Genomic DNA, 26554 nt, shown 5'->3' with positions numbered 1-26554 from the left:
ACAATATTACTGTTTTAAATAAATTCAAAGATCTCACCTAGCACAAAACTATTAAAAGGTAGTGTGGTTGAATGCTGTATTGGTACACAGCTTTAAAGTGAGTTTCATTTACTTGCAAAATCATGAATGATATGAAATTATTAAATGTTATGATGTTAATTAATGAAGTATCTCAATAATAAACAACAACACCCATTAAATAACTCAGTTTACTATTATGATAGCCATACACTGTATGGGAGCGTTATATAAAAAGTGCGGAGAAGTCCAGAGTCACACAGTAACTCTGTTACATACATACTTACAATGATGGCCAAAAAAAAAAAAAAAAAAAAAACACATTTCTAAAATAGATTCTTAGTTATGTGCAGCTGGCTTTACTGTGATAAGGTCTCAAGATTTTTGCAAAGACTTAAAACTAACATCTTTTTTTCTTTTTTGTAGCATGAGGCTGACTATTCACTGCTACTGTTCATTTCAGATTATTTACAGTTGTGCAAGATTGGTCCCTATAATCTATATGTATGACTGCAATAATCCACTCAAGACCTGACTGGAGTAACTATAGCAAAAGAAAAACTAGAAGAAAACACTTGAACAGCATTTGAACTAGCTAGCTAGTAGTTAAAACCCCATATGTATTGTCTTACTATGCTCTATACTGTGCTGGCCTCCTCAGTTTGCACAGCCTCCTGAACATAGACTATGAACTGGGATGCGTCTTCCTGCGTATACACTGTAACAGTTTTGATGCCCTCCATTTCATCTGAAGACACCACTAGATGGTGCTCTTCTCCCAGGCCCACTGTGGCCTGCTGCAGTGCATCCTGGATCATCATGGCATGATTGTCCTGCGGCTCCTCCTGCTCCACCTAGGATGAAGGGACAGAACATTCTTATTATTAAAGGATTCAAGGAGTTCCTTCATTCTTGAGATTGAGAAAAGCTTAATATTCTAAAGCTTGAAGCTTAATATTCTAAAGCTTGAAGGCATTCTGTAACTTTCAGAGATCTAAAAAGCACATTTATTGAAAATGAAAAAAAAAATGACCGACAAATGGCTGACGTCAGATGAATACATAAACACGTCTCACATATCAATGATTCAAACTGGCTGATTAATTAAAGCCAACATTAGAAATGAGCAGCTGAAGTTTATTTTTTACATTTCAGTCTTACTTGAACAGTTTATGTGGCATATTTCAGCAAATATATATTGGACCCAATATTAGACAGTTTAATTCTAAGTGTCAAAGAGAAAACTAAATAATGATTGTTGAACTAAATAATGACAGCTGAATGTTTTGTTAACATTATAAGTAAACCTCAGAAGGAAAAAATGTACACCAATGTTCAAAAGTTTGAGGTCGGTAAGCTTTTTAAAATGTTTTTGAAAGAAGTCTCTTATGCTTATCAAGGCTGCATTTATTTAATCAAAAGTACAGATAAACATTGTGAAATATTTTTAAAAGTTATTCTTGTGATGATAAAGCTGAATTTTCAGCAGGCATTACTCCAGTTTTCAGTGTCACATGATTCTTCAGAAATCATTGTAATATGCTGATTTGGTGCTCCAGAAATATTCCTTATTATTATTTTTATGAAAACCATGATTTTTTTAACCAGGATACATTGATGAATAGAAAGTTCAAAAGAACAGCATTAACGTTTGTAGCATAATAAACGTCTTTACTGTCATTTTTGATCAGCTTAATCCATTCTTGCTGAATAAAAGTATTAATTTCTGTAGTAAATAACTGTAGAATGTGTCATGACCCCCTTAAATTCATATATAGACACTATTAATATAACATACATCTATCATTTGATTATAGGGAGTTACTAAAATGTCCATAAAAGTAATACCAAATATAGTAAGACAATAAACCTGACAATTCATAAGCAATAATCATATTGCAGAGAGTGTAGATGATATATTGTGAAGTCAATAAAATCTTATGAGAGAAGTTTGGGCAGCTCTCCAGAAGCAGAGCTATGCACAAATATGCATATTAACCGTACCTGCTCTACAACAGTAACTGTACCGGGAGCCATGGCAACTACAGAAGCCACAGCGGCATCATGATTCTCTGAGCCCAGTTCAATGATCTGCTGCAGGATGTTGACAGATGCCTGGTCTAGTCTGTCTCCCGCTGCCGCAGACACAACACCTGAACACATACGATGAGTTAAGATCTGAACTTTACAGAAATCCAACAACTCCAGAATTGAAGCAATCGTTTCTGACCATTTTGTGTGTTGAAGCGCAGGTCCTGCAGAGCTGATACAGCAGTCTCTGTTCCTTGTGGATCCTCAGTCTCAGCTATATGAAGGTACTGCATGGCCGACTCCTCCACTGACTCCACTACCTGAATGAACACACCAATAAGATCATAAGCAAGTCTAGTAGCATTTAATTCTAATGTTAAGAATATAGTGAACATGAATTATGGCCTTTTAACAATCATGCACTGCATTATCAGGAAGAAAATATATTATGAATGTCAGAGTCCCAAGAAAAGGAAAGGCTGGAGTAATTTGCCTTTTTTGCTAAACTTTTAAATATTTTATTAATGATTATTATTCATGCAAAAAAATGAAAATTCTGTCATTGTTTACTCACCCTCATGCCGTTCCAAACCCATAAGACTTTGGTTTGTCTTTGAAACAAAACTTAATATATTTTTAATCTTTATTGATATTTTTAATGAAACCTGAGAGGTTTCTGCCCCTTCACTGAAGTCCATGAACCAAAACTTAGAAGATCCAAAAAGGTCATAAAGGCATCATGAAATTAATCCATACAAATCAAGCAGTTAATCCAAGTCTTGTGCAGAGATACAATCTTTTTAGATTATGAACAGATTGAATTTAATTTATGGACTTTATGGATGTTTTAAGTTTACGTTACCTGGACTTTCAAAGGGGAGACAAAAACCTTGCAGTTAAATCTTAATTTAACTAAAGTCTTATGGGTTTGGAATGACATGAAGGTAATAAATGATGACAGTTTTGTCATTTTTGGGTAAATTATGTTTACTATCAATATATTATTTATTATTAAATATTGATGTACAGCACTTTGTGTCAACTTCTATTGTTGTTTATGCATTTTTTAAATAAACATGACTTGACTTTATTCTAATATTACTCACCTCCCACTGATTCAGACCAAGACTGTCAGTCTCCACCACTTTGAGACCATGTTTGCTCTTAAGGTGTCTGTTCATTTCCCATTTAGTGCCATAAACGTAATTGCACACAGGACATTTGACTCCACCTGATAACACACACACACACTTTTCAATTACTGATGCTGTTTGAGGCAACACTGTATGTCTAACAATAAGCAATGTATATGTTAGGCAGTTAAGGCTGGTTTCATTCTGGTGAGGAAGGACTTGCCTTGCTCTGTCACAGTTTCGGAAGTGGACACTCCTGTTCCAGCATTGATATACTGAGCGTTGGGATGTTTTTTGTTATAGTGTCTTTTCAGAGAACCTGAAATGTTGCACGAGTAGTGGCAGTGTGCACAACGGAAAGGCTGTGAAAGGCAAAACATTGTGCTTTGGTGGTGGTTTTGAGACACATGACAAAACAAAACTAAAATAGAAGGCTTTTGTTTTGTTACTTTGAAAGAAGCATGTTGCTCCATGTGACGAAGGAGATGCGGTCTCAGTGCGGCAGTGAAGTCACACTCAGTACATCTGAACTGTTTTCCTACAACATATTTGAAAAAGAAAACATTTTTGATTGGCTGTGTATTAAGAAAATAATCACAGAAATAATCAAACCCACTGATGTTTAAGTACAATTTAATTAAATTCTGAAGCAACATTGAAGTCATGAAACCAAAATTGACTCAAAAACTCAAAATTATTATTATATGGAAAATGTTTACTTCGTATTAAATTACATCCATATTTCCTACTGAAACTAGACTATAAGAGAAAAAAATTCAAGTCAAATTTATTTGTATATATTTCATAATAAATACTGTTTATTTCCAAAATGCAACAGTGGTGCAGAAAAACTCCCTGCATAGATAAAATGTTGAACATACGTACATTCCAAAAAAAGAAGAGATGAATATTTAGAAATAAATCGATTATATACACACACACACACACGTTCAAATGTTTGGGATCAGTAAGACTTTTTAAAAAGGAAATTATTTTTATTCAGCAAAGTTGTGATCAAAAGTAGAAAAGATTTTAAATAAATGCTGTTCTTTTTAACTTTCATTTCATCAAATTATCCTAAAAAATGTATCACAGTTTCTACAAAAATATTAAGCCCCCCAACTGTGGTAATAACATAACACTGATAACAATATAAAATCTGCATATTAGCATATGATTTCAGACGGATCATGTGACACTGAAGACTGGAGTCAATGTCTCTTTTTCTCTATATTTCTACTTCTGTATTACATTGCATTATTTAATTTTCTGTTTTTCTTATATTATTGTTATATTTCCTCTAACTGTGTAATTCCTAAATATGTCTGCACTATCACGTATGTTTGCACTATGTCTGTACTTTCTTCTGCACTGGAGGCTCCTGTGACCAAAACAAATTCCTTGTGTGTGTAAACGTAATTGGCATTAGAGCTCTTTCTGACTTCATAAATACGTCAGATTACAGAACCCTTGTTGTTTTAGGTACACAAGTCCAAATAACACCGCATGCACTCTTAAATACAAAGAAAGAGACTCACCGTCTGCTGTGTGCATGAGCTTATGACTTTTCAGAGTGCATTTAGACTTGAACTTTTTTCCACAAAGGTCACAAAGATGTGTTTTCTCAGTACTGTGTCTATTCATGTGAGCTTTGAGGTTGCTTTTACTTCTTGAGGCATAATCACATTGTGAACATTTGTACGGTTTCAGTCCTGGAGGCATGAACAGATCAAAATCAGTACACTAAAACAGTTCATTTAAGTGCATAAGTTTGCCAACACGGTAAGAAAAACACCTTCATGAGCCCATATGTGCTGCTGAAGATCTGCCCCATTCCTTGTGAAGAAACAATCACAGTACGGGCATTTGGAAGCTCGTTTCCCAATCACTCCTTTCACATGTACACGTAGTCCCAACGTTTCCGAGATATAGTTCAGCGACACATCTATACAGCAACAGCACATTCATTACTTTAGGGCTCTCGTGGGACATTTCAGAGTGTTTTATTTGTTCTTACCCGGATGGTTGCTTTTGATATGAGCTCTAACTTTGTCCTCAGGAACAGACTCTTGACATACTGGGCATATAAAACTTCTTTTGACCTAAAGATGAGAAAGAAGTAAGATCTGACGAAGAAGCAATTTCACCAATATCATAAGAATAAGCAGACTACCAACACTCACAATGTCCGAATGGGTTTTGAGATGAGCCTGAAGTTTGTATTTGTCAGGTGTACAGTACTGGCATCCTTCAGAGGGACACTTGAGGAGGATGTCAGAATGTCTCTGGATGACATGTCGCTTCAGGCAGTTTTTAGTGATGGAGGAATAATTGCACTGAGAACAGTAATGGAGGTGCTCTTTCGTGTGCGTTCGCACATGCGTATTGTAGTGCACCTGATACCAGAAAAGCTTACCTGTTGAGGGACCATTACAGAGAGTTATAGGGAGACTAGGGTTGGAGGTGTTATTTAAAAAAAGTGGGATATTCATAGATAATAGATCAGGGATGCCCAATCCTGGAGATCCACCTACCTGCAGTTCATTTCCAACCCTGCACAAAACACCCGTCTGTAATTATCAACACGTTCCTGAAGATCTTAATTAGCTGGTTCAGTCGTTTGATCAGAACTAAACTTTGCAAGATAGTAGGATCTCTAGGAACAGGACTGGGCACCCCTGTATTAGATATTAAATATTCATACCGCAGTATTCACATTCAAGGTCTCCATACACTTTCCGGATCCGTTCAAAAACTTCCATGTTAAGCTGTCGTTTTTGCATCTGCTCTACAATCTGCTTGAAAGAAGATATTTCTTCTTGCTCTGAACCGAGTAAGTCCTCATCGGCGTTAGTTTGTGGTACAATCGCCTCTTCCTCGGTTTGAGGAAATGTCTCCTTTGATACTAGCTGCTCTGAGTGCGTTTGTGCTTTTTCAGCCGTCAAAGGTGCAGTTTCTCGAGCAGGATTCTGATCTTCTGTCATACAGCACTCTATTTTAAGTGGATCATCTTGAAGTCTTTGGGAATTTATAACATCTTCACAGACCATCTCTTGTGTTTGTGCTACAGCAGACGTGTCTGTACTATTTATACTGTCTGAAACAGGATCTCCATCCTGTGAGTTCTGTACAAGAAGGTCTGACTCCACCACTAAACTATCAGAGCATTGAGTTTGAAGGTCCTCTTGAGTCATGCAAGTCATTTCTGTAGTTAACAGCTCCTGGGCGTTGAGCTGCGACAGCTCTTCTGTGATCTTAAGCTCATCCTGATTCAACATGTCCTTCTGAATGTCATCGCCTGGTTTGAGCAAGCAAAAGCTGGAATTGATGGAGTCTGCAAAAGCAGAGGGTTCATCCGATTCCGGGTGGAACTCTCTGAGATGCAACTTAAGTCGCACGGAGCTGACAAATTTTTCCTGGCAAATGGCACACACGTAGATGAAGGGATGCTTTCGGATGTGGGCTTGCAAGGCTTGGAATTTGGTTGAGCCGTGATCACATAGCTCGCAGCCGAAGGGTCTCTTGTTGCCATGAACCATCATGTGACGGTCGCGCTCGAGCTCGTTCTTGAACTTGCGGTCGCATATTTGACAGTTGTACAGGAGCTGTCTCTTGCCCTCCCTGGTCTGGAGGCTGTACTCATTGTATGAGTCCTGTACTTTCTTGTCGTTCATGTCGTGAGTCTCGCGGATGTGTTTAAGAAGGTTCTTCACGTCAGAATATTTCTTCTTGCAGAATCGGCAGTGCTGCTTGATCTTTTTGTGCACTCGCTCCACGTGCACCTTGAGGTGTCCTTTACTGAGGCAATTAAATGAGCACAGCTCACAGCTGAATTTCTCACCAGTGTGTTTCCGTATGTGAACACTAAGATTGGCCTTTATAGCACTGGCGTAGTCACACTGCGGGCACTTGAATGGTTTCTCATTGGTGTGGATTCTTAAGTGAGCCTGCAGTGAATGTTTGAACTTGAAGACTTTATTGCAGTATTCACATGTGAAGATTTTAAGCTGCGTCTGTCCTAACCTGCGTCGAGATATGATTTGTTAATATCAATATACCAAATAATTTCACAAGAACAGTACAAATACAACAACTTTTATATGAAAAAAACTTCATTAATTATCCCACAAAATATTAAAAAAAAAAAAATCCACAAAATTTTTAAAAATACTTTCATTACTATGATTTTTTTTTTCATTTTCATTATTTTCATTCCTACTTTCATTAACTATTTTGGTTAGTGATTAAAAAAATGTTATTATTAATTAATTACTATTAATAAAATAAGTCATTTCTAGCTATCACGTAATTATAAAAATCTATATTTACCAAAGAAAAATCTATATATACACTATAGGAAAGATTTTGTTAACTTGTCTTGGTCTGGGAATCACAATTTCAAAATTCCCTGATATTTCCAAACTGCTTCTATTTTTCTTTTTTTTTCCCCTCTGAAGCTATAGCTTCTAAAGTAATACAATGACAGAATACTATTTGAATATTCTGTCCTTTGGTGCTTCAACAGTTTTACTAGATTTGTAAATCTAAAGTTAAGATTTTAAATGTGGAAAAAAAAACATGAAAAAGTCACCTGTTTGATTTGAGGGGTGCTTCATAAGCAGCTTGCTGAATGGCATATTCCTGGTATCCCCTTTTCATTGCTGCCTCCTGGGAACCTGCATCTGCAACAGTCTGGGTGGATGGTTCAGCTGGAGCTGCTTCGATAGGAACTATCTTAGAGGCACCTGCAATTAATCAAAACTTACAGTTAGTTGAAATGTTTCCCTCAACTATTAGAGCACCTGACATCACATGACCATCTCACCAGGCATGGCCTCGTGACTAGTAAGGACCACACTAATAATAGGGTTTTTGTTGCCGCTTGCTGATTCAGGGTCCTTTGCACTGGACAGCTTATCAGTCCGCATGGCTCGAGCTTTCTTTGGTGTCCTCTCTTTCTCCTCTTCTCCATCACTGATTTTATTTGCATCAGTATTATTACCTGGGCAATAAAGTTGACAGGTGAAACATGTGGCAGTTCAGAAAGTAGAAGAGCTACAACATTAACAGGCATGAATTTGTACCATACTCTTCTTCATCAGCAGCCTCTTTCAGTCCTACAAAGCAAATATGTTTGGAAATTTGTCTCCTGTTGCTGAACACGCGATTGCATTTCTTGCACTCCAGATCACTGCCATCCTCACTTGGCTTTTCGGCTACTGCTAGCGATTGTATAGCAGTGGACTCTCTCTCCTGCTGATTGGGTGTTACTTTCTGGACCTTTTCTGGCTGGACTTTCTTAGTAGAGCCTTTTGGTCTTCCACGCTTTCTTTTCACAACAACTTCTGCAAGATAAACAAAAAAACATTCTTCTTTTCCAATGCTTTTAAAATAACCTTCTTTTATCGCAACATCAGATAATGCAGCTTTCATCAAATTATGAAATTTAAGCTTAAATCAGCGTGGCATTGCAATTGCATGTCTCTAATTACCTTATTTTCAGTGTTTGGATCGTAATAATGCCCAATACAGGTTGATTTCTGGGTTCAAAGCTGCTTACCTGAACTCTGTGGCTCCTGAGTTGTTAAAGGCTTAAGTGCTATAATAAAAGTGTCAGGATCCCCTCCTTCATTGAAGTGAGTCTCAGTAACATGAGACAGCAGCAATGGTTTACTGGGAGAGAACAAGTTGCATATTTTGCACATGAAGACTGATGAACCGTCTGTGAATATAAAAACAGCAAGTCTTTATTTGGTTTATTATTTGTAAAACAGTATCAGAAATGTGCCCATGATTTTACAATAAAGTTACAAAGTCTCTCGTACAAACAGAATTTGTCTTTTTTTCTTCCCCCAAGTACGTTAACATGCATCCTTGAAAAAGTAGCATACACACCACTGCTCAGGTTGTTATAGGTAAATTATATAAGGCTCTAAATGATATATAATATCTAACCATATTTAATTCCATTTATTTATTATTAGTCTTCATCATAAACCTCAAATCTAGATAATTTTGTTTAAAATGATGAGTTCCCTCACAGAATCCACCGGAGTAATTATTCACAAGCACCAGAAAGCCCTTTCAAAATAAGAATATGTTTATTTTATACACGTTTATATCAGCAGTATATATATTAACATTGATATTATGATTATGATTAGTAGTTGCAGTTTAGTTTCAGGGCATTAGAATATTGTTAATTTTTCTGCATGCAACAAAACATTTGATAAACCCCTTACAAAACTGCATACCAAGACTGATTTTTCTAATTTTTATATAACGTTTAATATATTGTTAAAGCACCATTTTTTCCCCGAAAGGAAACCAACAATATTCCCTGCCATCTCATTATTTTTGTAAACAAGAGACCAGTTTCGTGTTTTTCTCTTAGGCACTGGAACTAGTTTTCATTAAATAAGATGACGTTTATGTTTGAAGAGTTGGAAAGGGTATTATTTCAACAAAGAACTGTAAAGACCGGACATAAAACTGAATTTATGTATAATGCATCCTCTGGCAAAAGTTACTTTTGCTGGTGCAAGCCACTAGTTTTACCTAATTTATTTGTCTCTTATCGAATCGTCGGAACTAGCCGTTTCCTCGAAGCGCAGTTACCCCTTAAAATCATGTTTTTGCTTACCTGCTTGCACTGTATCCATTGTTTTTAAATTAGCAATAGGTAAAAACGCATCGAAAAAGATTTAACCCTTGTTCGTATTACCAGAGCGCAGTTTTAAATGCATCCATTATACTTAAATATACTTCTGCAGAGGTTTCTGTCGAATCTGCGACAACAAATATGGCGGATGGATCTTCGTCTTCATCGGTGTAGAAGCGCGCGCCACCTGCGGCCTGGAGTTCATTTCAAATTGCTCGATGATCTTAATAAAGGTTAAACTAATCAGCAATCTTGTAATCAGTAATGAAACATCAAGACATTTTCTTTTAAAGGGAACATAATGTTTAAACCCTTCTCAAAGTGAGAGAGGCCAGTTATAAGCCAGCGTGTAAAATTATGTGTCAGTATAGCAACTCGACACAGCATCAGTCAAATCAATAATAATTAATAATAACAATAAACATTAATTCAATTCAAATTGGTTTATTTGGGTAACTGATATTCACAACGAAGTAAAACAGAGAATAAAAGCAGATTAACAAAGTAATATTTGAATTCAATATTTTCTCCTTTCAGCATTCCTGTTTTTTTCCTCACAATCAATAAAGTGTCCTACATGCCAGAGGAGCTCCAGTCAGTCACAGCAAACACCCTCCTCCCAGCCTCATGTGCAGATTACAGCTGAGTGTAGGATGTTTACAACGACTACACTGGAATATTAGCACGTTCACCCCAGAAAACATCAGAGATTTCAATAGATCCAGATGGCACACGTGCAAATGTGTTGACATGTACACATCACTGTTATTAAGTTATAATGAAGTTGTTATACAACATTTAGGACACAGTACAGCACACATATCAAGACGAAAGAACTGGACGATGGCAGCAAACATCCAACTGAAAGCTTGTTTTGCGTACAGCACAGCTTCCAGTCGGGGATGTTTACAGGCATGAACAACCAGCACATGAACAGACAAGCTAAACAAAATAAATATAATTGAACTGAATTCTTATATGAAGTCAACGAATACCAGGGAAATGTTTGAGGGGGGTTTGCTGCCCCCTACAGTCCACCCGAGCAGTGAAAATACAGCAAAAGCCGAGCTGAAAGTTAAAGGTCCTCTCTCCTTCACGTCAATGACAAAGAGACCGCGACGAGGATGAAGCCCTGCAGACTTGAACAGTGTCCCGGTCTAATCACAGACACTTCATGCAAACCATCGCAAATGTGCTTGAGTCGATTTAGGTGAAATTTTCATCTTAGACATAGGTTATTAAATTAAAACAACGACTGGAAGTGTGGTCGCTATATGTGAGCATCACCATAAATAACAACCGTATGCGACCCGAGTTTGAGCGAAACAAAACAAAACAACAACAATAATAATAAAAACACTCGTATTTGTAGACTGACATTGGGCCAACCTTGTTTCTCTGCTTGGGAACAAGACAATCGGTCGATTTTGAGACAGTCTCGAGCACAAGCTATCGCACGAAAAGAGTTGTAATCGTGAGAAGAACTTGCACCAAGTAAGCCTGTGTTGCTAATGTTACCAAGTTGGGTGAAGAGGAAGCAAGCAGCCGAGCCATAGCTGCACTGCATTTCACCCTCACAAAAGCGATCTAGAGCCATCCAGGCGCTTGGTTTGTGTCTAATACAGCACTGAGAGTTAGCAAAAGTCATTCTGCTACTAAACGGAACAACACAGCAAGGCTAACTAACGGTAGCTATGCTCTACAGCTCTGCTCCAGTTTACAGAGAAAACTAGCATAGAGTGTCCTTCCCGCCGCGCCAGTACCTCGTAACATATGGGTATCCTGTTCAATTCAGACAAAGCACCGCCGTTCAAGCGATAACGCGATTAAACCACAGTTTATTACTGTGATTTCCTCCGGCTTTTGCTGCAAAAAAAAACCCTTTAGTCTCCGCCATTCCGAGCCTGTTTCCTTCCGTCTCTGGCTTGTCTTTAGTTTGACCTTTAGTTACCCGACACTAATATTGACGTAATTGTCATGGTAACAGGATCCCGCCTTCTACGTGCGGCCGCGTCGTGCGCGTCCATGAAAGTTGCTGATGATGATGGAGGGGGGAAAAACCCTGGATAACAAGGAATCTTGTCATTGTGATTAAAGATAAAAGGTTTAATTGCACGAAAACATCATGGAGTATTATGACATTGATAATGTATTCAAACTTTTATCAGCCCACAATTTGGACAAATAACTGCTTAAATGAAGATTAAAACACGATTTGAGACACAATGACCTTTATTGTAAGTTCACACTTTACAGATGTTTTATGCTGCAATTGGTATTACATTATTCACACATACAGCATAAAAGGTAAAAAAGGAAAAATAAAGTCACATTCATAAGTTTTGCTGTAATACATTTTTACATAACGGTCAGTACATATTCTCCATATCTCAGTATGACCTTGTACTTTAACATACGTAAAATAAGTTGACATTATAATTCAGGCACAGCTATTTTGATACAGTGTGATAGCATTGGCTCACTCCTATATAGTCACTGCAAGCCCTAGATATACGTTAGATCAAGCACAGTCACCTGTGTGTGTTCTGGAATTAACTATTAGCATTGGAAGAGGAGTTATTGCTAATTAACACCCATGCTATAAATAGACTTTTGTAGGCAAAAGAAAAAAGACCTGTGATCACAGCAGCGTGTATGTGTGATTCACTCACTTTATATCAAGCATCTGTTTCAGCGTATCTTTACGTGTATCTCACTGAATGTAAATGTCTGTGTGTGTGTCTCAGGCAGGCAGCTCCAAAGCACCTTCTTCCTCTCCATCCCCTCGGTTTGCACGAATCTCCATGAGTGTACGGGCAAATTTGCTCCAGTCGTCTGTATGTGGCACGGCCAACTTCTAAAATAGAGATACAACCAACTTCTGCATCACATCTTAACGGTAGAACACAAAAAGGGACTTGAAATTTGCACAGTGTTTCATCTGTCTGAGACTGCAAATATTTATAATTCATCTGAATATTAGAGTTTGATACAAGTGTTCATGTACTGATAATGTAGGTGTTATTACCTCTCCCACATCATAGATCCAAAGACGACCCTCTGAATCACCCACGGCCACCTCTCTGCCCCCTGATGACCATCTGACCCGGTTCAGGGCACACCCTCCCTCCACTGTCACACTTGCTGACGGCACCTGGTACACACAAGAAACTTGTTTTAGGAGCGAAAATATAAATGTAATAACATTGTGTGATAACACAATTTAGCTGCAATATAATTTAGATCAAGCACACAAATATCAAGTAAAGACAATTTGCATGCAAATAAGACGGGGTAAGATGCTTTTCCCACACACTACCTTATTTTGTTTTTCAATGACTATAGATGTCACTAAATCGCATCTCAGCACATTTATTCAATGGTTATGTTCATTTAGCAAATTTTGACTTGTCATGTGAACATAAAAAATGTATTAGATTCATTCCAGCTGAACAGTTTTAAGTAACCTTTTTTATTACTATTGGATAATAGTGACCTATGAATTAATTTCATGTTGGATATTATAAGTTTTAGTGTAATTTTCTAACGGAGGATTTGTGGTAAGGAATTAATTTAAATTTGTACGGTAACAATTTTTTTTTTCTTTTTTACAAGAAGTCAAAGTGAGTCCCAGTGACATGTTTTGTTGGTGTTTTATTTAATTTAATCATTATCGTAATTCATTGAGTTGTTATTTAGTCATTCCATGAATTAAATGTATAATAAAATTTTTTTTGAGTGGATCATTTAATCTGAATTCATAGTTTATTGCTATTATGACATCCTTTTAATTACAAAATGGCCTGTGTATAATCCATAGAATTATATAGTGTAATTCAAATGTATCACTCTGATTGAAATTCCGTTATTTGAGTTGTCATTATTTGATAAGATTATCAATGGTATCAAATCAAATTGCATTTACAATACTGTTTAAGAGTCTGGGATCAGTAAGATTTGTCTATTAAAGAAATTAATACTTTTATTCAGCAAGGATGCATTAAATTTCGCAAAAGTGACAGTAAGACTTTTACATTGCTACTAATTCTGTTTCAAATAATTCTGTTCTTTTGAACTTTCTTTCCATCAAAAATTCCTGAAAAAAGTATCACAGTTCCAAAAAAAAAAAAAAAATTACACAGTATATATACATTAAAATGTAAATTTTTTATTAGAATTACATTTCATAATATTACTGTTTTTACTGCATTTTTGATCAATAAAATAGCCTTGCTGAGCATAAGACGTCTTTTAAAAAGGTAAAAAAAAACATATATAGTATGAAATGAATGTTCCTCTTATATAATGCAGAAGACAGATGACCGAGTAAAGAATGTAATGAGCTGTGGTGCCCCTGACCTCTGTGTAGTTGTTGAGATTCCAGAGGTCCAGACGACCATTGCCATCCACTGTAGCAAAGAGCGCTGGATGCACTGGAGACCACATGACATCATAAACATAGTCTGCGTTGTCTTCAAAGGAGTACAGGGGCTTGTTATGCTGTCAGAGAGATGGAAGAGTTATATTCATTTAATGCTTAATGATCAAAATACATATCAAGCAAGTTCCAAAACAACTCTTACTTTGGTTGACCACAGTTTGACTGTCCAGTCAAATGAGGAAGTGGTAAAGAGATGGGAGAAGTCAATTGGACCCACAGCGTTATGGCAGCTGATTCCAGTCACAGGCCCCTGATGCCCATCAAACATTTCACCAATACCAGCCTTACTGCATGGGACAAGTTAAACAAGTTTTCATAAAGTGTTTAATATTTAATATTCACAGATATTACTAAAAGAACAGTTGACCCAAATATGAAAATTCTGTCATTAATATGTTCTGTTGCAGGAACCACGACCTTCCATGGCGGGATGCTGTGTAAACGGTGCCCTCCTCACTTCCTACCACATAGTTATTCACATCACTTGCAGGGAAGGCCATACAAGTGACGGCCACCGGCTTTGACTTGTTGTAGATCAGCTCCATACTCTCCTGTGAGTAACAACAGACATATACTGTATTGTTTAATATCAGTCAAATCTCAGATGACAATCATTTAATCTGTCTAAATGTGTAATGTGGACACCTGAGGCTGTGAGAGCATGTCCAGACTCCAGGAGCACATCTTGCCATCTGTGGATACTGTGATCAAGTTGTTGGCATTTTGTGTTCCGACCACATTCACACAGTATACAGGATGCTGCAAAAAATATGATAGTTTTGTCATCTATATTCTTTTAAGGGATACCACGTTAAGGAGACAAATAAGGGATTGTTTTGCCACATAATAAAAAACAGAGTCTTTAATCAGATTCATCAGATTTGTTCTGCAGAGTCTCTCGGGAACAACTTGAGGTTGATTGCGACTCTTCAGTTTCTGGGTCACCTCAATGACCTGTGTTTTCAGCTCAGATGTTTAACCATTAAACCACCAACACACTGCATTATATTTTAAAACCGTTTATCTATAACTGATGGTCTTACAGTGTGTGCAGTTGCAGACAATGGCGTCCGTTGCACTGGGGTTCTCCTGTGACTTCGATTGTCCCACAGTGCTATCTGTCCTGAGTAAGTGCCTCCGATCACCAGGTTGGGATGAAACTGAGCAAAGCCAACTGACATCACTGAGGACTATTAGGGAAAACCATAAAATGCATTATTCTTAATGTTCTTGGCTCCAAAGTCATGTATAGTACAGTGTTACAGCTGAGGGTGCTTAATGTCATATTTTTCCTGTATAGTCGCTATTCTGTGACATTGTGTGTGCTATTTCAAGAAAATGAAAATAAAGAGTATAAGGAATTAAAAAAAATCCATTATTGGTCGAATGTACCAGTAATTACTTTTGCCAGTCTTAGACTTCCTCTGCTACATCAAGGTCGATTTGCACAAAGGGAGCATACAGACAATGAACTGAACAATGAGAGTTCATTTAGAAGTGCAAACACAGAATGACATGTGCTTTTGTGATGCATTGTTTGTGAATTTTAATAACAGAAATTCAATTAAGATTCAGGCTTTTTCATTAAAAGTTGGTTACCCACACACATGCTCAATATATAATGAAAAATATTATTACAGTATACTGAAATGCTGCTAAAAGGAACAACATTCGGGCATTCAGACTAGTTATTTAATTGTGAGCAATGGGAATTCATACCTGACAGTGGAATATGTACTCGGGGGTCATCTTCTTAAACTTCATATTCCAGACCATCACAACTCCATCTGGCTCATGAGGTGCATCCTCATTAGTGTTGTATGAGGCCACTAGTAATTCAGGATACTGCAAAAAACAACAACAACAACATGTGACTGAATACAATGTGCTACATGTCAATATCAGAATGCTCTATGCACTAAAGTCACTTTGGTTCTGGGATGCTTCATTTGTGATTATCACATTTGCATTAAGCATGCTTATTAGTTGGCTAGATTACTTACAAACTGTAGTCTGTTACTGATTACAAATTACTGTACATGTTGAAAATTGTGGTTAGTAATGTAATCTGTTGGATTACACATATTAGGCAATGTATTCTGACTCATTTTTTGATTACTTTTAGATTACTTTTTATCTAAGACTTTTTCACATTGAATGGAATTACTATGTACCATACTGATATAAAAAACTGGGAGAAAGAAAATATGTTCCATTCTTTTCTATCATCATGAAGTGCATTAAACATTACATCAGGGTTTCCCAAACTGGGGTTTGTGAGTCTGTGAAAATGTAATAATTATTATGAAATCATAAAAATGCCAAATAATAAAAATAATTCCACAAAATTGGAACACTTACTAAATGTGTATAAGTGCTAAAGAATTTTAGAATAAAAAATGTAAAGTAGAAAAAAAGAATTAGGGTGAATCAATAATTTATAAATAACTACATGACATTGTGTGAATAATATGTAATCATGTAATCCATAAAAAGTAAGCATTTTAAAATGTAATAGAATTACAATGATTTATTTTTGGAGTCTGATAACATAATCCAGATTACATATAATTAGTTCCTAACCAGCACTGCTTATATTAATGCAATTTACTAATAAAGTACCTGTGGTGACCAATCCAGGGAAGTGACGACTCGATGTTTGGACCAATGCTCATCGCAGAAATGTCGATTAAAAGACAAGTTTGATCCAGCTTGCATATCCCTGATAACAAAACAAACCTTTGCATTCTGGTACAATCATTCAAAGCAATGTACAGTAAGTTTCCTAGGAGTCAGTGCAACTCTTCACTTTCTGGGTCACCTCATCCGACATTAAGTGAAACAAACATTAGGTTATTCATCTAATGAATAACTTATTTGTAATCATGTGGGGATCTGTGTGTTTGACTGTTACATAAGCCTCTGCTGACCCTTCTTTGTCCTCCATATCTCGCCCACTGTAGTCAAAGAAAATGTCTGTATCCTCAGCCAGCACACGCTCCATTACACGGATGCTTTGGTCGAAGAAAAACAGGAAATCCTCTGAATGAATAATCTGCTCTTTCTCCTCATTGGTCAGTTCTCTTGGATGAACTAAGACACAAATATGCATACAGCTTTGTTACACTTACAATACAGATGTGTTAATTTTTTTATTTTGTTTTTTAAACTGTGATTCTTCTTGCCTTCTTCGGCCTCCTGAGAGTTTTCCTCCTCCAGCTGTTGTGGCGCAGGCTCAGATTTGGTCACTGACAGCTCCTCATCCTCCTCCTCTGTGGAAAATAGTCATTTTTGGAAACACGTTAAGCAGTGATAAATTGGTTTTGTGGGTAAAGCCACCATACTCAGTTTTATATGTATGGATATCTTAATTATTAAACAGAAATAAAAACAGCTCTTTACCTTCAGGCTGATGAGATGTCACAGGAGTCTGTGTTTCTTTAGAGTATGTCACCAGTTCTTTTGGCGTAAAATCAATCTGAACAATTTTTGATGCACCAAGCCTTTGCATCCTGCCCCTAAGAAACCAAGCCCAAACTATTTTAATGGGTTATTTTCAATTTGTTTGTTTGAGTGTTTTGTGTGTACAGGTTTGGGACAACTTGAGGGTGAGTAAATGGCAGAATCTTTTGGTTTTATTCTACATTTCTCTGTTGAGACTCAATGTTTTCTGTATTATCTTTAATAATTTGAATGAAATTTGAGTTGGCAGTCTCACCCATGAACAGAATCTGCAAGCAGCTGAAGAGCTGAGGGGTCGGTGTCCCACTGTAATGTCCTAGAGAGGTCAGAAGAATACATCATATGATGGTTAGGAGGGATAAGACTATGAGATAACACACTATCTCTTAGATGAAATCACATATGGACAGTGGCACCATACTCTAAACCAGTTACAACAGAACCACATCCACATAACAAATGCCAAAAGCTACAGTAACAATGATGACATTAACAGTTCTCCTTACCGATATCTGATGTACCCAACAAAAGACGTAGGGAAAAGAAAAGACATTAGACTTAGATTACAGAAATATATATATATATATATAAATATATATATATATATATATATATATATATATATATATATATATATATATATATATAAATACCTTTTGTTTTGACTTAAGAAATAATGCAAACCTTCCCTAAAAGAAATCATATTATCCATCAAATAATTTTATCATAAAATATTTAATTCCCCTAAATACTGCATACTATAAATTAAACTACTATCAGTCTAAAACAGTCAAACTAAATTTGATGATCATATTGTGAGGGACCCCTTCTTAAAATATGAAATCAGCTAAATATTCTATATAAAGAGTCATTTATGTTGTGTGAAGAAGAAAAAAATACAATACAAATAAAAAATAATTTTATTAAAATAAATTAAAATATAACCTAGAAAAAATACTGAATATTTGTATTGGTGTATTTTTATAGTCATTATTAGAATATTGTTATATGTATAAATCTGAAGAGAAGTTCACAAAATATTTTTTTTTTGTTTTCCTCAAATTTCCCACAAACTCCATTAAAACACTCCTCCCATATACATTCATGTATCACAGAATCTAAAAATATTTTAAAATGGATTAAAGATTATACATACAGTGTACAAACAACAATCACACTACCTTCCCACTGTCCCTCCATCTATGGACTCCTGACTTCCAGTTTCACTGGGTGGGCTCACTGATTGCGAAGAGGGAGATATAGGGGTTGGGACTAAATAATGAAAATAACAGGTATCCCATGTTAAAAGCTGCAGTGGCTGCACTGATGGCCAGCAGTGGCAGACACAGGCAAATCAAAACAAACAGGATGGATTGAAATGGTCAAATCAAAGAGAAAAAAATCCAAAAGGAAAAACAACAGGAGAGATTGTCAAGCAAATTTCACTTCTCTCTATAATGTTAGAATTTTGATATGATCATTTAATCATTTCATCTAATCTAATAATGATGTGATGACAATTTTACATTAAATACCACCTTATCAATCTGAGTTTGACTCAAGTACAGCCACTGTGTAAATGACAGGAGGTCAATAAACTGTATATTAATTACTGTAACTTCTTATAGACAAGAGATATTCATATAGTAAAAAGTGTAGTGATTGTTTTGGGGATGAATCCATGACCTAAAATAACTCTGATCGGATTTACATCTTGCAAAAATTTGAGAGAGGTCAAGAGACATTCCCGCAAAGAAGATCCAAAAAAATGTAGGACCCAAATATAGGACAAGCGACATGCCCTTTATATATAAAACAGCAAAAATCAGTCAAACATGAACCATATTCTTGTGAAAAAGAAGAGTGCTTACTTGTATCGAATGTGAAACTTGAAGTGTACTTCAAATAAAAGTATATTCTAAAAACCTGCATTTGCAGATAAAACAAATGCTACTTAAATGTACTTAAAGAGAACGCACTTTTCATGACTGTTTCTTAAGACACTTAAAAGGTGCACTTATTATGCTTCAAAGTACACTTATTGTGATGTGTTGACTATTGTACTAAAGCACATGTAAAGTACTTGATTGTAATTTGAACTGTAGGATGTTATTCAATATTATATTTCAAGTTAATATATGTAATGTACTAAATTGCAAGTTCACCATTGCAAATACATGACATATGAGTTTCAAAAGAAATGACTGCATGAAGTAGATTTTAGATTACTATAAAAGCTTGTCAGTGCATTCAGCAGTAAACATTAAACATATTTTAAAAACACTAGAATTATGTAATTACATATTTAAAAGTACTAAAGTACTACTTAAGTGGTTCAAAGAGCACTCCGCTCAGCTTAAGTTCAGCTAATTGCATTCATTCTAAATTTAAACTATAATATATGTTTAATTACAATTAACATGCAATTTAGTGTCTTAATACTTAAATATATTTCATAAGTGTATTATTTTTATATGCACTCTTTTAAAAACTATACTTCTTTTCCACAAGGTTAAGGGGAAACCCTGGTATAGCACTAAAGACTCCTGAGTGAGAGTTTTTTTTTTGCATTATAAAAACTTTTGATGATTCCTTTTATAATTTCATTCAAACAGGCGGCATGCACATTCATAAAAATGTATCTCACACATTATGTACATGCACAGACAGTTGTATGTTCTGTATCGCATACCTAAAGGTGGTTCTGGTGAAATTCCAATGCTCTGCAGGAAAGCCTCTGTCTCTCTTCTCTTTCTGTCCAGGTCCGAGTCTTCTGACACATTCTCGGCCCTCTGAAGCATCTCAGACTGCATCAAAGGTCAATCATTAAGTGTCACAGAACAAATATTTGCAGGTGATAAAATGATAAATGTCTATTATATCCAACAAAAATAGCACCTACCTCTTTTTTCTTTCTCTCTTCCTCCTTTCTTTTCTTCTCCTCTCGAATCTGGGCTAAGCGCTGCTTTTTGCGCTCAAGCTCAGCTTTCAGGTCACTTCTATCAGCCATCTTCTGTGTCGTTCAATCTATGCACAGTATGAACAGTTTTAGTTTTAATTTTAGTACTCGTGCATGAATTTTGTCATGCTTCAACATTCATTAACTGTGCTACACAAACTTTTGACAGAGAGAAACATTAGAGGCCATCCAGAGAAAGGTCTGTCATTTTGTAAAGGTCTATTATGTGTCTACATTATGAATATACATTCAGTTTCATTTTAATGTTTACTGAAAAGATCAGCCTGTGTGGAGTCCCATTAATCTTATAGACACAGAAACTGTGCAAGCCGAAAAACTGTCTGAATGAACAATGAATAACATATACACTGAGAAATTTAAGATTTATTTCAAAGCACACTATATGCAACAATACATCTGCAATATATGAACAAATAAGCAAATCAATACAAACTAAGATACATAATGTAATTGAAACCAATTTTCAAATCTGTGTGGTGAACCTCCTGCACGTAGAAATTAAAAAAGGGATGAGGAAAATTACTTTAAAATACATTGCACACTATCTTTACATTCTGCAATGAGAAATTAAGGGATTGTGGTCTATAAATGCACTACCGACAAGAGATAAAAACAGAAAACACATAGGCAGGTAAACTAAAAACACAATCCTGTTCATTCACAAAAGGCAGTCGTTGCATTTCAATGAATGAAAGCATCGATGCAGTCCGCAACAAAGCCTGTTGTGAGCTATAATGCATTAATAGAACTATACCGTCTTCTTTATTTCGAACCAACCAGGACAAAGTCTGCTGCGCTCTTTCACGTAAATGTTGAAATAAGAGGCTGTAAATCTACACATGAGCATCACCAGCTAAAGAAAAACACAAAGCATCACCAGCTCACTTCAGTCTCATCAGCACCCAAAGCCGGAAGTCCTCAATACCGATACGTCATCAACCGGCAAGTGTTTCGTCGTCAGAAAGATGATGAATGTTTCAAACCTTAGTGAGACGGCTTAATAGAGAACATTTGAATGTGTTTATGGTCATATAGCTATATAAAATACGTTTATGATGCCCAAAAATGCAGTCTAGTTGGGCGGCACGTTAGTTTTTGAAACATACCCGAAGATGATTTTCAGTGAAATAGCGTGTATATAGCACTTAAAAAAAGAAGAAGAAGAATCAAAAAAAAAAAAATATATATATATATATATAGCCTATATATATATATATATATATATATATATATATATATATATATATATATTATTTTTTTTCTTATTTTTTTAAGAAAAGAATCCTACTTTTATTCAGCAAGGGTGCGTTACATTTATCAACAGTAAAGACGATTATATTGTTAAAATTTTAAAATAAATTATGTTCTTTTGAACGTTCTATTCATCTAAGAATCCAGAACCAAATCAGCATATTAAAATGATTTTGGAAGGATCATGTGACACTGAAGACTAGTTGCTGAAAATTCAACGTTTCCCCCACAGGAATAGACTACACTTTAAAAACATATAATTATATTAAATATAATAAAAGACATATAAACAGTTATTTTAAATTGTATGAATCTTTCACAATATTTACTGTATTTTTAAACAAATGCAAACATGATAAGTATGAGAATTATTTTTAGAAACATTTTTATTAAAAAGCACTAATTTTAATATATTGTAATAACTAATATTTAAAGTAATGAAAAGTAAATACACTGTTAAATTATATTTCAGTTTTGATTAATTGACACCTTTTTCATTTATTAATACAAAAACGGTTATACAAAAGACATTTACTTTAAGAGCAATTCTGAAAAAAATAAAGAAAAAAATAAACTACATTTACAAAATATTAAAACCATCATCAGAATGAATCTGAAATCAATGACTAAATCTATGTCCAACTGGGATTAGTGTCATTGTGAGGCAAATATAAACTGAGCAGGCATCTCATATGATCTAAAAACATTTTCTTTAACGTGTGCCTGGTTCCACACACACACTGCTGGAGTATTGGTGGTGACTGTGGTCAGTGAGAGTGTAAAGAGCTGGTTGAGGGTGAGATGAAGTCAGTCGCTCTGGCTCTGGCAGCTAATTTCATCCTCAGTTCTCTGATTTTCTGTATCAACTCCCTTTCCTTAGAGTCGAACTCCCCTCAGCCACGATCTAAAGAAACTATAAAGTAGGAATACACATGGAAGTGATCTTACTGCTTTATTAAATCTTGTTTGATTATGACAGCAAAACTCACTGTTTATACTAATAATACTCACTCGTCTGACTGACTGATGAAGAAATGTTGGTGGTCTTACTCTGGGTCTCATGCAGCAGGCCTCTAGACAAGCAGGGAGATCTGAGTCTCTTTTCCTTCTGATGATCTACAAACAAACAACTTCATTACATTTTGTGAGAAGTGTTTGTCTTAACTCACTTAATGAATCCTCTAGACTCTTTCGCAGCTTGCCATGATGTTTCTCAGTCTCTTCTGTTTCCTGAGAGATAAGAACAGTGGTGGCCACCCGTCTTTCCTCCTCTAGTTAAGCTTGTTTAGCTACTACATCATCCCACTGAGACGAAAACAAAGTCATTCTTTTGCATGTTTTATTGAAAGGAAGTTTTATTTTTTATGAATTTTGTCCACTTGATACAGCAAACAAAACCCTAAAGGTGCAGTCAAATTTACCGTTGTCATCTGGAATTTTGTGTGTGGGTGAAAGTTTTCCCCATGCAGATTTCACAACAGGTTCAAGTTGGTCATGTGGATTCACCACGCTGACCAGCAGAAATCTGTTTGGTTTGAAAGTGACTTCTGTTTCTGATTTACTGTACTATACAATGAACCCTTTTTGCCAGCAAAATTTCACTGAAATTTCGCTAATGTGTCACATGCCTTTAACATGTTAATTCTCAGCTGCTTCCCCTCTACTTCCAGCATTAGCTGGACTACTTCTTCCTCTCTAGCACGTGTTTGTTTGCTGAGGTTCACAAGTCGCTCTCTTTGCTTCTCCTGCCTCTCCTCTGCTTTTTCCAGTCGCTTGTTCACCTCGGCTTGCCAATCAGCATCCACTTCCATCTGTCCCACCTCTGCCAGAGACTCTTCCAGCATCTGAAAGAGTTTTAATTAGTCTCATCCAAACTTTATTCAACTATCAACTCCAACACATAAGTCTATTAGGCAGAAAAGAAACCGGAGCAGGGTGGATAATCATATGCACTTCATGAAAATTGAAGCGAGGCATACCTTTTTGTTTTTCTGGCTGATATCTGCATCTGTCTGAATGAGGTTTTGAAATGTAGAATCTTCCATCTCAGCCCTGCATCTCCTCGTATCCACTTCTGCTCTCACCATTTGACTCGCTCTCTCTTGTTCTTTGGCCAGTTGCTAGCAGTCAAAACACAAAGATTCGATATGATCTCAGGAGTGTCTGATCCTGCTCCTGGAGGCCCATTTTCCAGCAGAATTTAACTCTAACCCTAATTAATCACACCTAAACCAGCTGATCAAGGTCTTCAGGATTACATGACACTTCCAGGTAGGTGTGTTGCGGCAGGTTGGAGCTAAATTCTGCATGAAGACAGCCATCCAGGAGAAGGATACTCCTAGTACATAAACGTTGCGGACATTTGCAAAGAAATAAAGTTTTTATAGGGGCCAACCTGTTCAAACAGTTGTCTCTGGGCATCCAGTTCCATCTGTCTTACTTCTATATCTTGAACGGCAGCCGCTGTCTCCTGAAAATTTAAAGAACCTGCAAAATTAACTTTAGACAACTCCTAACTGTCTTTCTAAATGAAACTTTCTAAATACATTTACTATTTGTGAAATGTCAGTAAAGAAAAATCCTGGTGTTGACTGATTTGGCCCCTTCTCCATTACTTTGATAAATTTATTTCTGAGTTTAGCTTTCAATTGTGACCAGTGGATTTGAAAAATAACGTGATGGTTTGATAAAAACTAAATCGATAGTGTTGTCTGCAACCTAATCTCTGGCGAAAGGCTTCTGCACACAAAAAAGAAAAGCCCTGCATGAACAGGCAGCATAATGAAGCGAGTGGATTTTCCTGATGGATCTCATATCTATAAGATGATTCCTGTGTGCGAGGTTACAAACGTATGATCCTTTTCTATGTGCGTTTCTCATTTAACATGAACGTCCAAGCACACATCCGGGATAGTTTAAAAGAATTCGGGTGTTATCGGGTCCATTTAGAAAAAGCACATAATTTTACCTGAGACCAGAGGCTGCTCATACCGAACAATAGAGTGATTTCTGAAGGCGCATGTGACACTGGAGTAATGGTTGCTGAAAATTCAGCTTTGCCAACACATGAATAAACTGTATTTTAAAGTATAATTAATTATAAAACTGTTATTTTAAATTGTTTTTAAAAAAACATCCAGAATCTGAGGAGAGAATATTACAGTACGAGTTATTTCCGCAATTAATGTATAAACTGGACAATAGGGACAAAACTTTTCATGAACTTTTCAAGTTCACCAGTTGTTATTCTTCTCATTAATGACTTAGTGTTAGAAAATAAATGAGATAATTTCTCTAACAAGGGCAGAATATGCTGAAAGCAAACCATAAAGATTCCATGTTACACAGTAAACGTACATAAAATGAATATGTTTTTAATAATAAATCAGTTTTTTAGGTTAGCAGACTACCGATCAGTACCTGGTTTGATCCGCATCAAAACTATCTGGCAGGAAATCCGCAAATCTTACTGTCTTGACTTTTGGAGGCATTTGTATTACTCTCAAGTGCTGTTGACTGTGCAGACACCACAAATGGACTAAGTTGGAGCATTCAGCCGCAGCAAGTGTTTTCCCATCTCTACAGTGAAACAAAATGATTACATACAAAACCAGTGGGAGCTTCGCCAATTTAGGGTCTAAGTGTTACTGTACTGTAGTGTATTCTGGGTCCATCCTGTGGAACAGGTAGCTGATACTTGCAATCTCCCAAGCAAAAATAGTCATCACTAAAGCAGCTGAGAATGGTGTTGCTGTGTGGGAGAAAGAACACCTACAATAATAATAAAAAAAAAAAAAACACAGGAATGAGGGAATGACGCAGAGCTGTTACCATAATATAATGCTTAAGCACTGATAAGTGACGTCAAACCTTTTGTATGCCAACGTATTGACGAACATTAAGCTTCCTCTTTCTCTGAAAGGTGTAAAGGTTCCAGAGCTGAGCGTTGTCTGAGGAAGTGCTGATGGCATAGCTGTGTGGACTGTGGACGGACAGGGAAGAAATGGCACCTTCGTGACCACGCATCCAGCTCACTAGCTGTCCGGTGTCTGGAAACAGTAGTTTAAGCTTCTTAGAAGACCAGTAAAAATACATAAATATTGCCATGATGATGATCACCAGCAAGAAACGACTCTCCTGTGGTGTCAAAAGCCACTTGCAGGAATCGAACCGTCTTGGTTTGACGAGCAGACGCTCGGATCACAGTGGCCAAGACACTGGAAATACATAAATGCATAACTGAATCTCTTCTCATTGCATAAAACAGTTTGACCGAGCTGGTTGTATCAAACGTACCCATATTGTGATGATACTGATTTTCTGTGCCATATTTTCCCATCTTCTCTGGACCCAATATCTGTTACTTGCATTATTGTATTAGTGACAAAGAAACATTTATGCTAGTATTTGTTAAATGAAGAACCAGGCAGCAAGACGCAACTTTCTGTTGGAGGAAGTGACGCATGTAAACACTTGTTGGCATTATGGGTATTGAAGTAATTGTCAGAAAGTGTCACGTGACCTTATGTGATAAAATAAAAGTAGGTATATAAACAATATTACAAATAAATTAATAA

At 36.2% G+C, this 26554-nt stretch overlaps 2 protein-coding genes and 1 pseudogene across 11 annotated transcripts; all 3 read right to left on the bottom strand.

Moving 5' to 3' along the window:
• Positions 1-191: 191 nt before the first annotated feature.
• On the bottom strand, positions 192-11797 carry LOC109104682 (zinc finger protein ZFAT-like). 2 transcript variants are annotated; one of them, XM_042772509.1, is made up of 16 exons: positions 9826-11797; positions 8743-8904; positions 8267-8527; positions 8008-8184; positions 7774-7927; positions 5887-7205; positions 5366-5598; positions 5200-5284; positions 4978-5127; positions 4721-4894; positions 3632-3720; positions 3406-3544; positions 3156-3280; positions 2249-2369; positions 2023-2171; positions 192-872 (listed from the first exon to the last, which is right to left on the bottom strand). In XM_042772509.1, the coding sequence occupies exons 1-16, from the start codon at positions 9842-9844 to the stop codon at positions 657-659; spliced, it is 3573 nt and encodes a 1190-aa protein (XP_042628443.1). In that variant the 5' UTR covers positions 9845-11797; the 3' UTR covers positions 192-656. The 2 variants fall into 2 exon arrangements, with proteins under 2 accessions (XP_042628443.1, XP_042628445.1); XM_042772511.1 differs by having other exon boundaries at positions 11607-11797.
• Positions 11798-12069: 272 nt separating this feature from the next.
• LOC109104687 (cytoplasmic dynein 1 intermediate chain 1-like) lies at positions 12070-21798 on the bottom strand. 9 transcript variants are annotated; one of them, XM_042772513.1, is made up of 18 exons: positions 21604-21797; positions 20649-20773; positions 20439-20553; positions 18928-19069; positions 18253-18258; positions 18003-18062; positions 17687-17802; positions 17470-17556; positions 17215-17377; positions 16907-17006; positions 16004-16129; positions 15328-15474; positions 14930-15043; positions 14702-14835; positions 14427-14571; positions 14203-14343; positions 12872-12997; positions 12070-12700 (listed from the first exon to the last, which is right to left on the bottom strand). In XM_042772513.1, the coding sequence occupies exons 2-18, from the start codon at positions 20754-20756 to the stop codon at positions 12587-12589; spliced, it is 1944 nt and encodes a 647-aa protein (XP_042628447.1). In that variant the 5' UTR covers positions 20757-20773; positions 21604-21797; the 3' UTR covers positions 12070-12586. The 9 variants fall into 9 exon arrangements, with proteins under 9 accessions (XP_042628447.1, XP_042628449.1, XP_042628455.1 ...); XM_042772515.1 differs by having other exon boundaries at positions 21612-21797; XM_042772521.1 differs by having other exon boundaries at positions 18928-18985; positions 21604-21796.
• A 1496-nt stretch (positions 21799-23294) lies between these two features.
• On the bottom strand, positions 23295-26453 carry LOC109104708 (annotated as a pseudogene).
• Positions 26454-26554: the final 101 nt, after the last annotated feature.

Source organism: Cyprinus carpio, chromosome A16 (genome assembly GCF_018340385.1).
Source record: "Cyprinus carpio isolate SPL01 chromosome A16, ASM1834038v1, whole genome shotgun sequence".
NCBI classification, from domain to species: Eukaryota; Metazoa; Chordata; class Actinopteri; order Cypriniformes; family Cyprinidae; genus Cyprinus; species Cyprinus carpio.
The sequence above is the reverse complement of the archived record's forward strand: the minus strand, read 5'-3'. Positions and strand labels throughout refer to the sequence as shown.

Excerpts from the sequence above, each read along its gene's own strand:
- LOC109104682 (XM_042772509.1), bottom strand. Across the intron at positions 8,185-8,266 it reads TGCTGATGAAGAAGAGTATG|GTAATAATACTGATGCAAAT; the intron begins GTACAAATTCAT and ends TTTATTGCCCAG. Across the intron at positions 3,545-3,631 it reads AGCAACATGCTTCTTTCAAA|CCTTTCCGTTGTGCACACTG; the intron begins GTAACAAAACAA and ends TGCCTTTCACAG.
- LOC109104687 (XM_042772513.1), bottom strand. The coding sequence starts at position 20,756 with ATGGCTGATAGAAGTGACCTGAAAGCTGAGCTTGAGCGCAAAAAGCAG. Across the intron at positions 20,554-20,648 it reads AAGAGAGAAAGAAAAAAGAG|TCTGAGATGCTTCAGAGGGC; the intron begins GTAGGTGCTATT and ends CCTTTGATGCAG. Across the intron at positions 17,007-17,214 it reads GATATGGAGGACAAAGAAGG|GGATATGCAAGCTGGATCAA; the intron begins GTCAGCAGAGGC and ends TTTTGTTATCAG.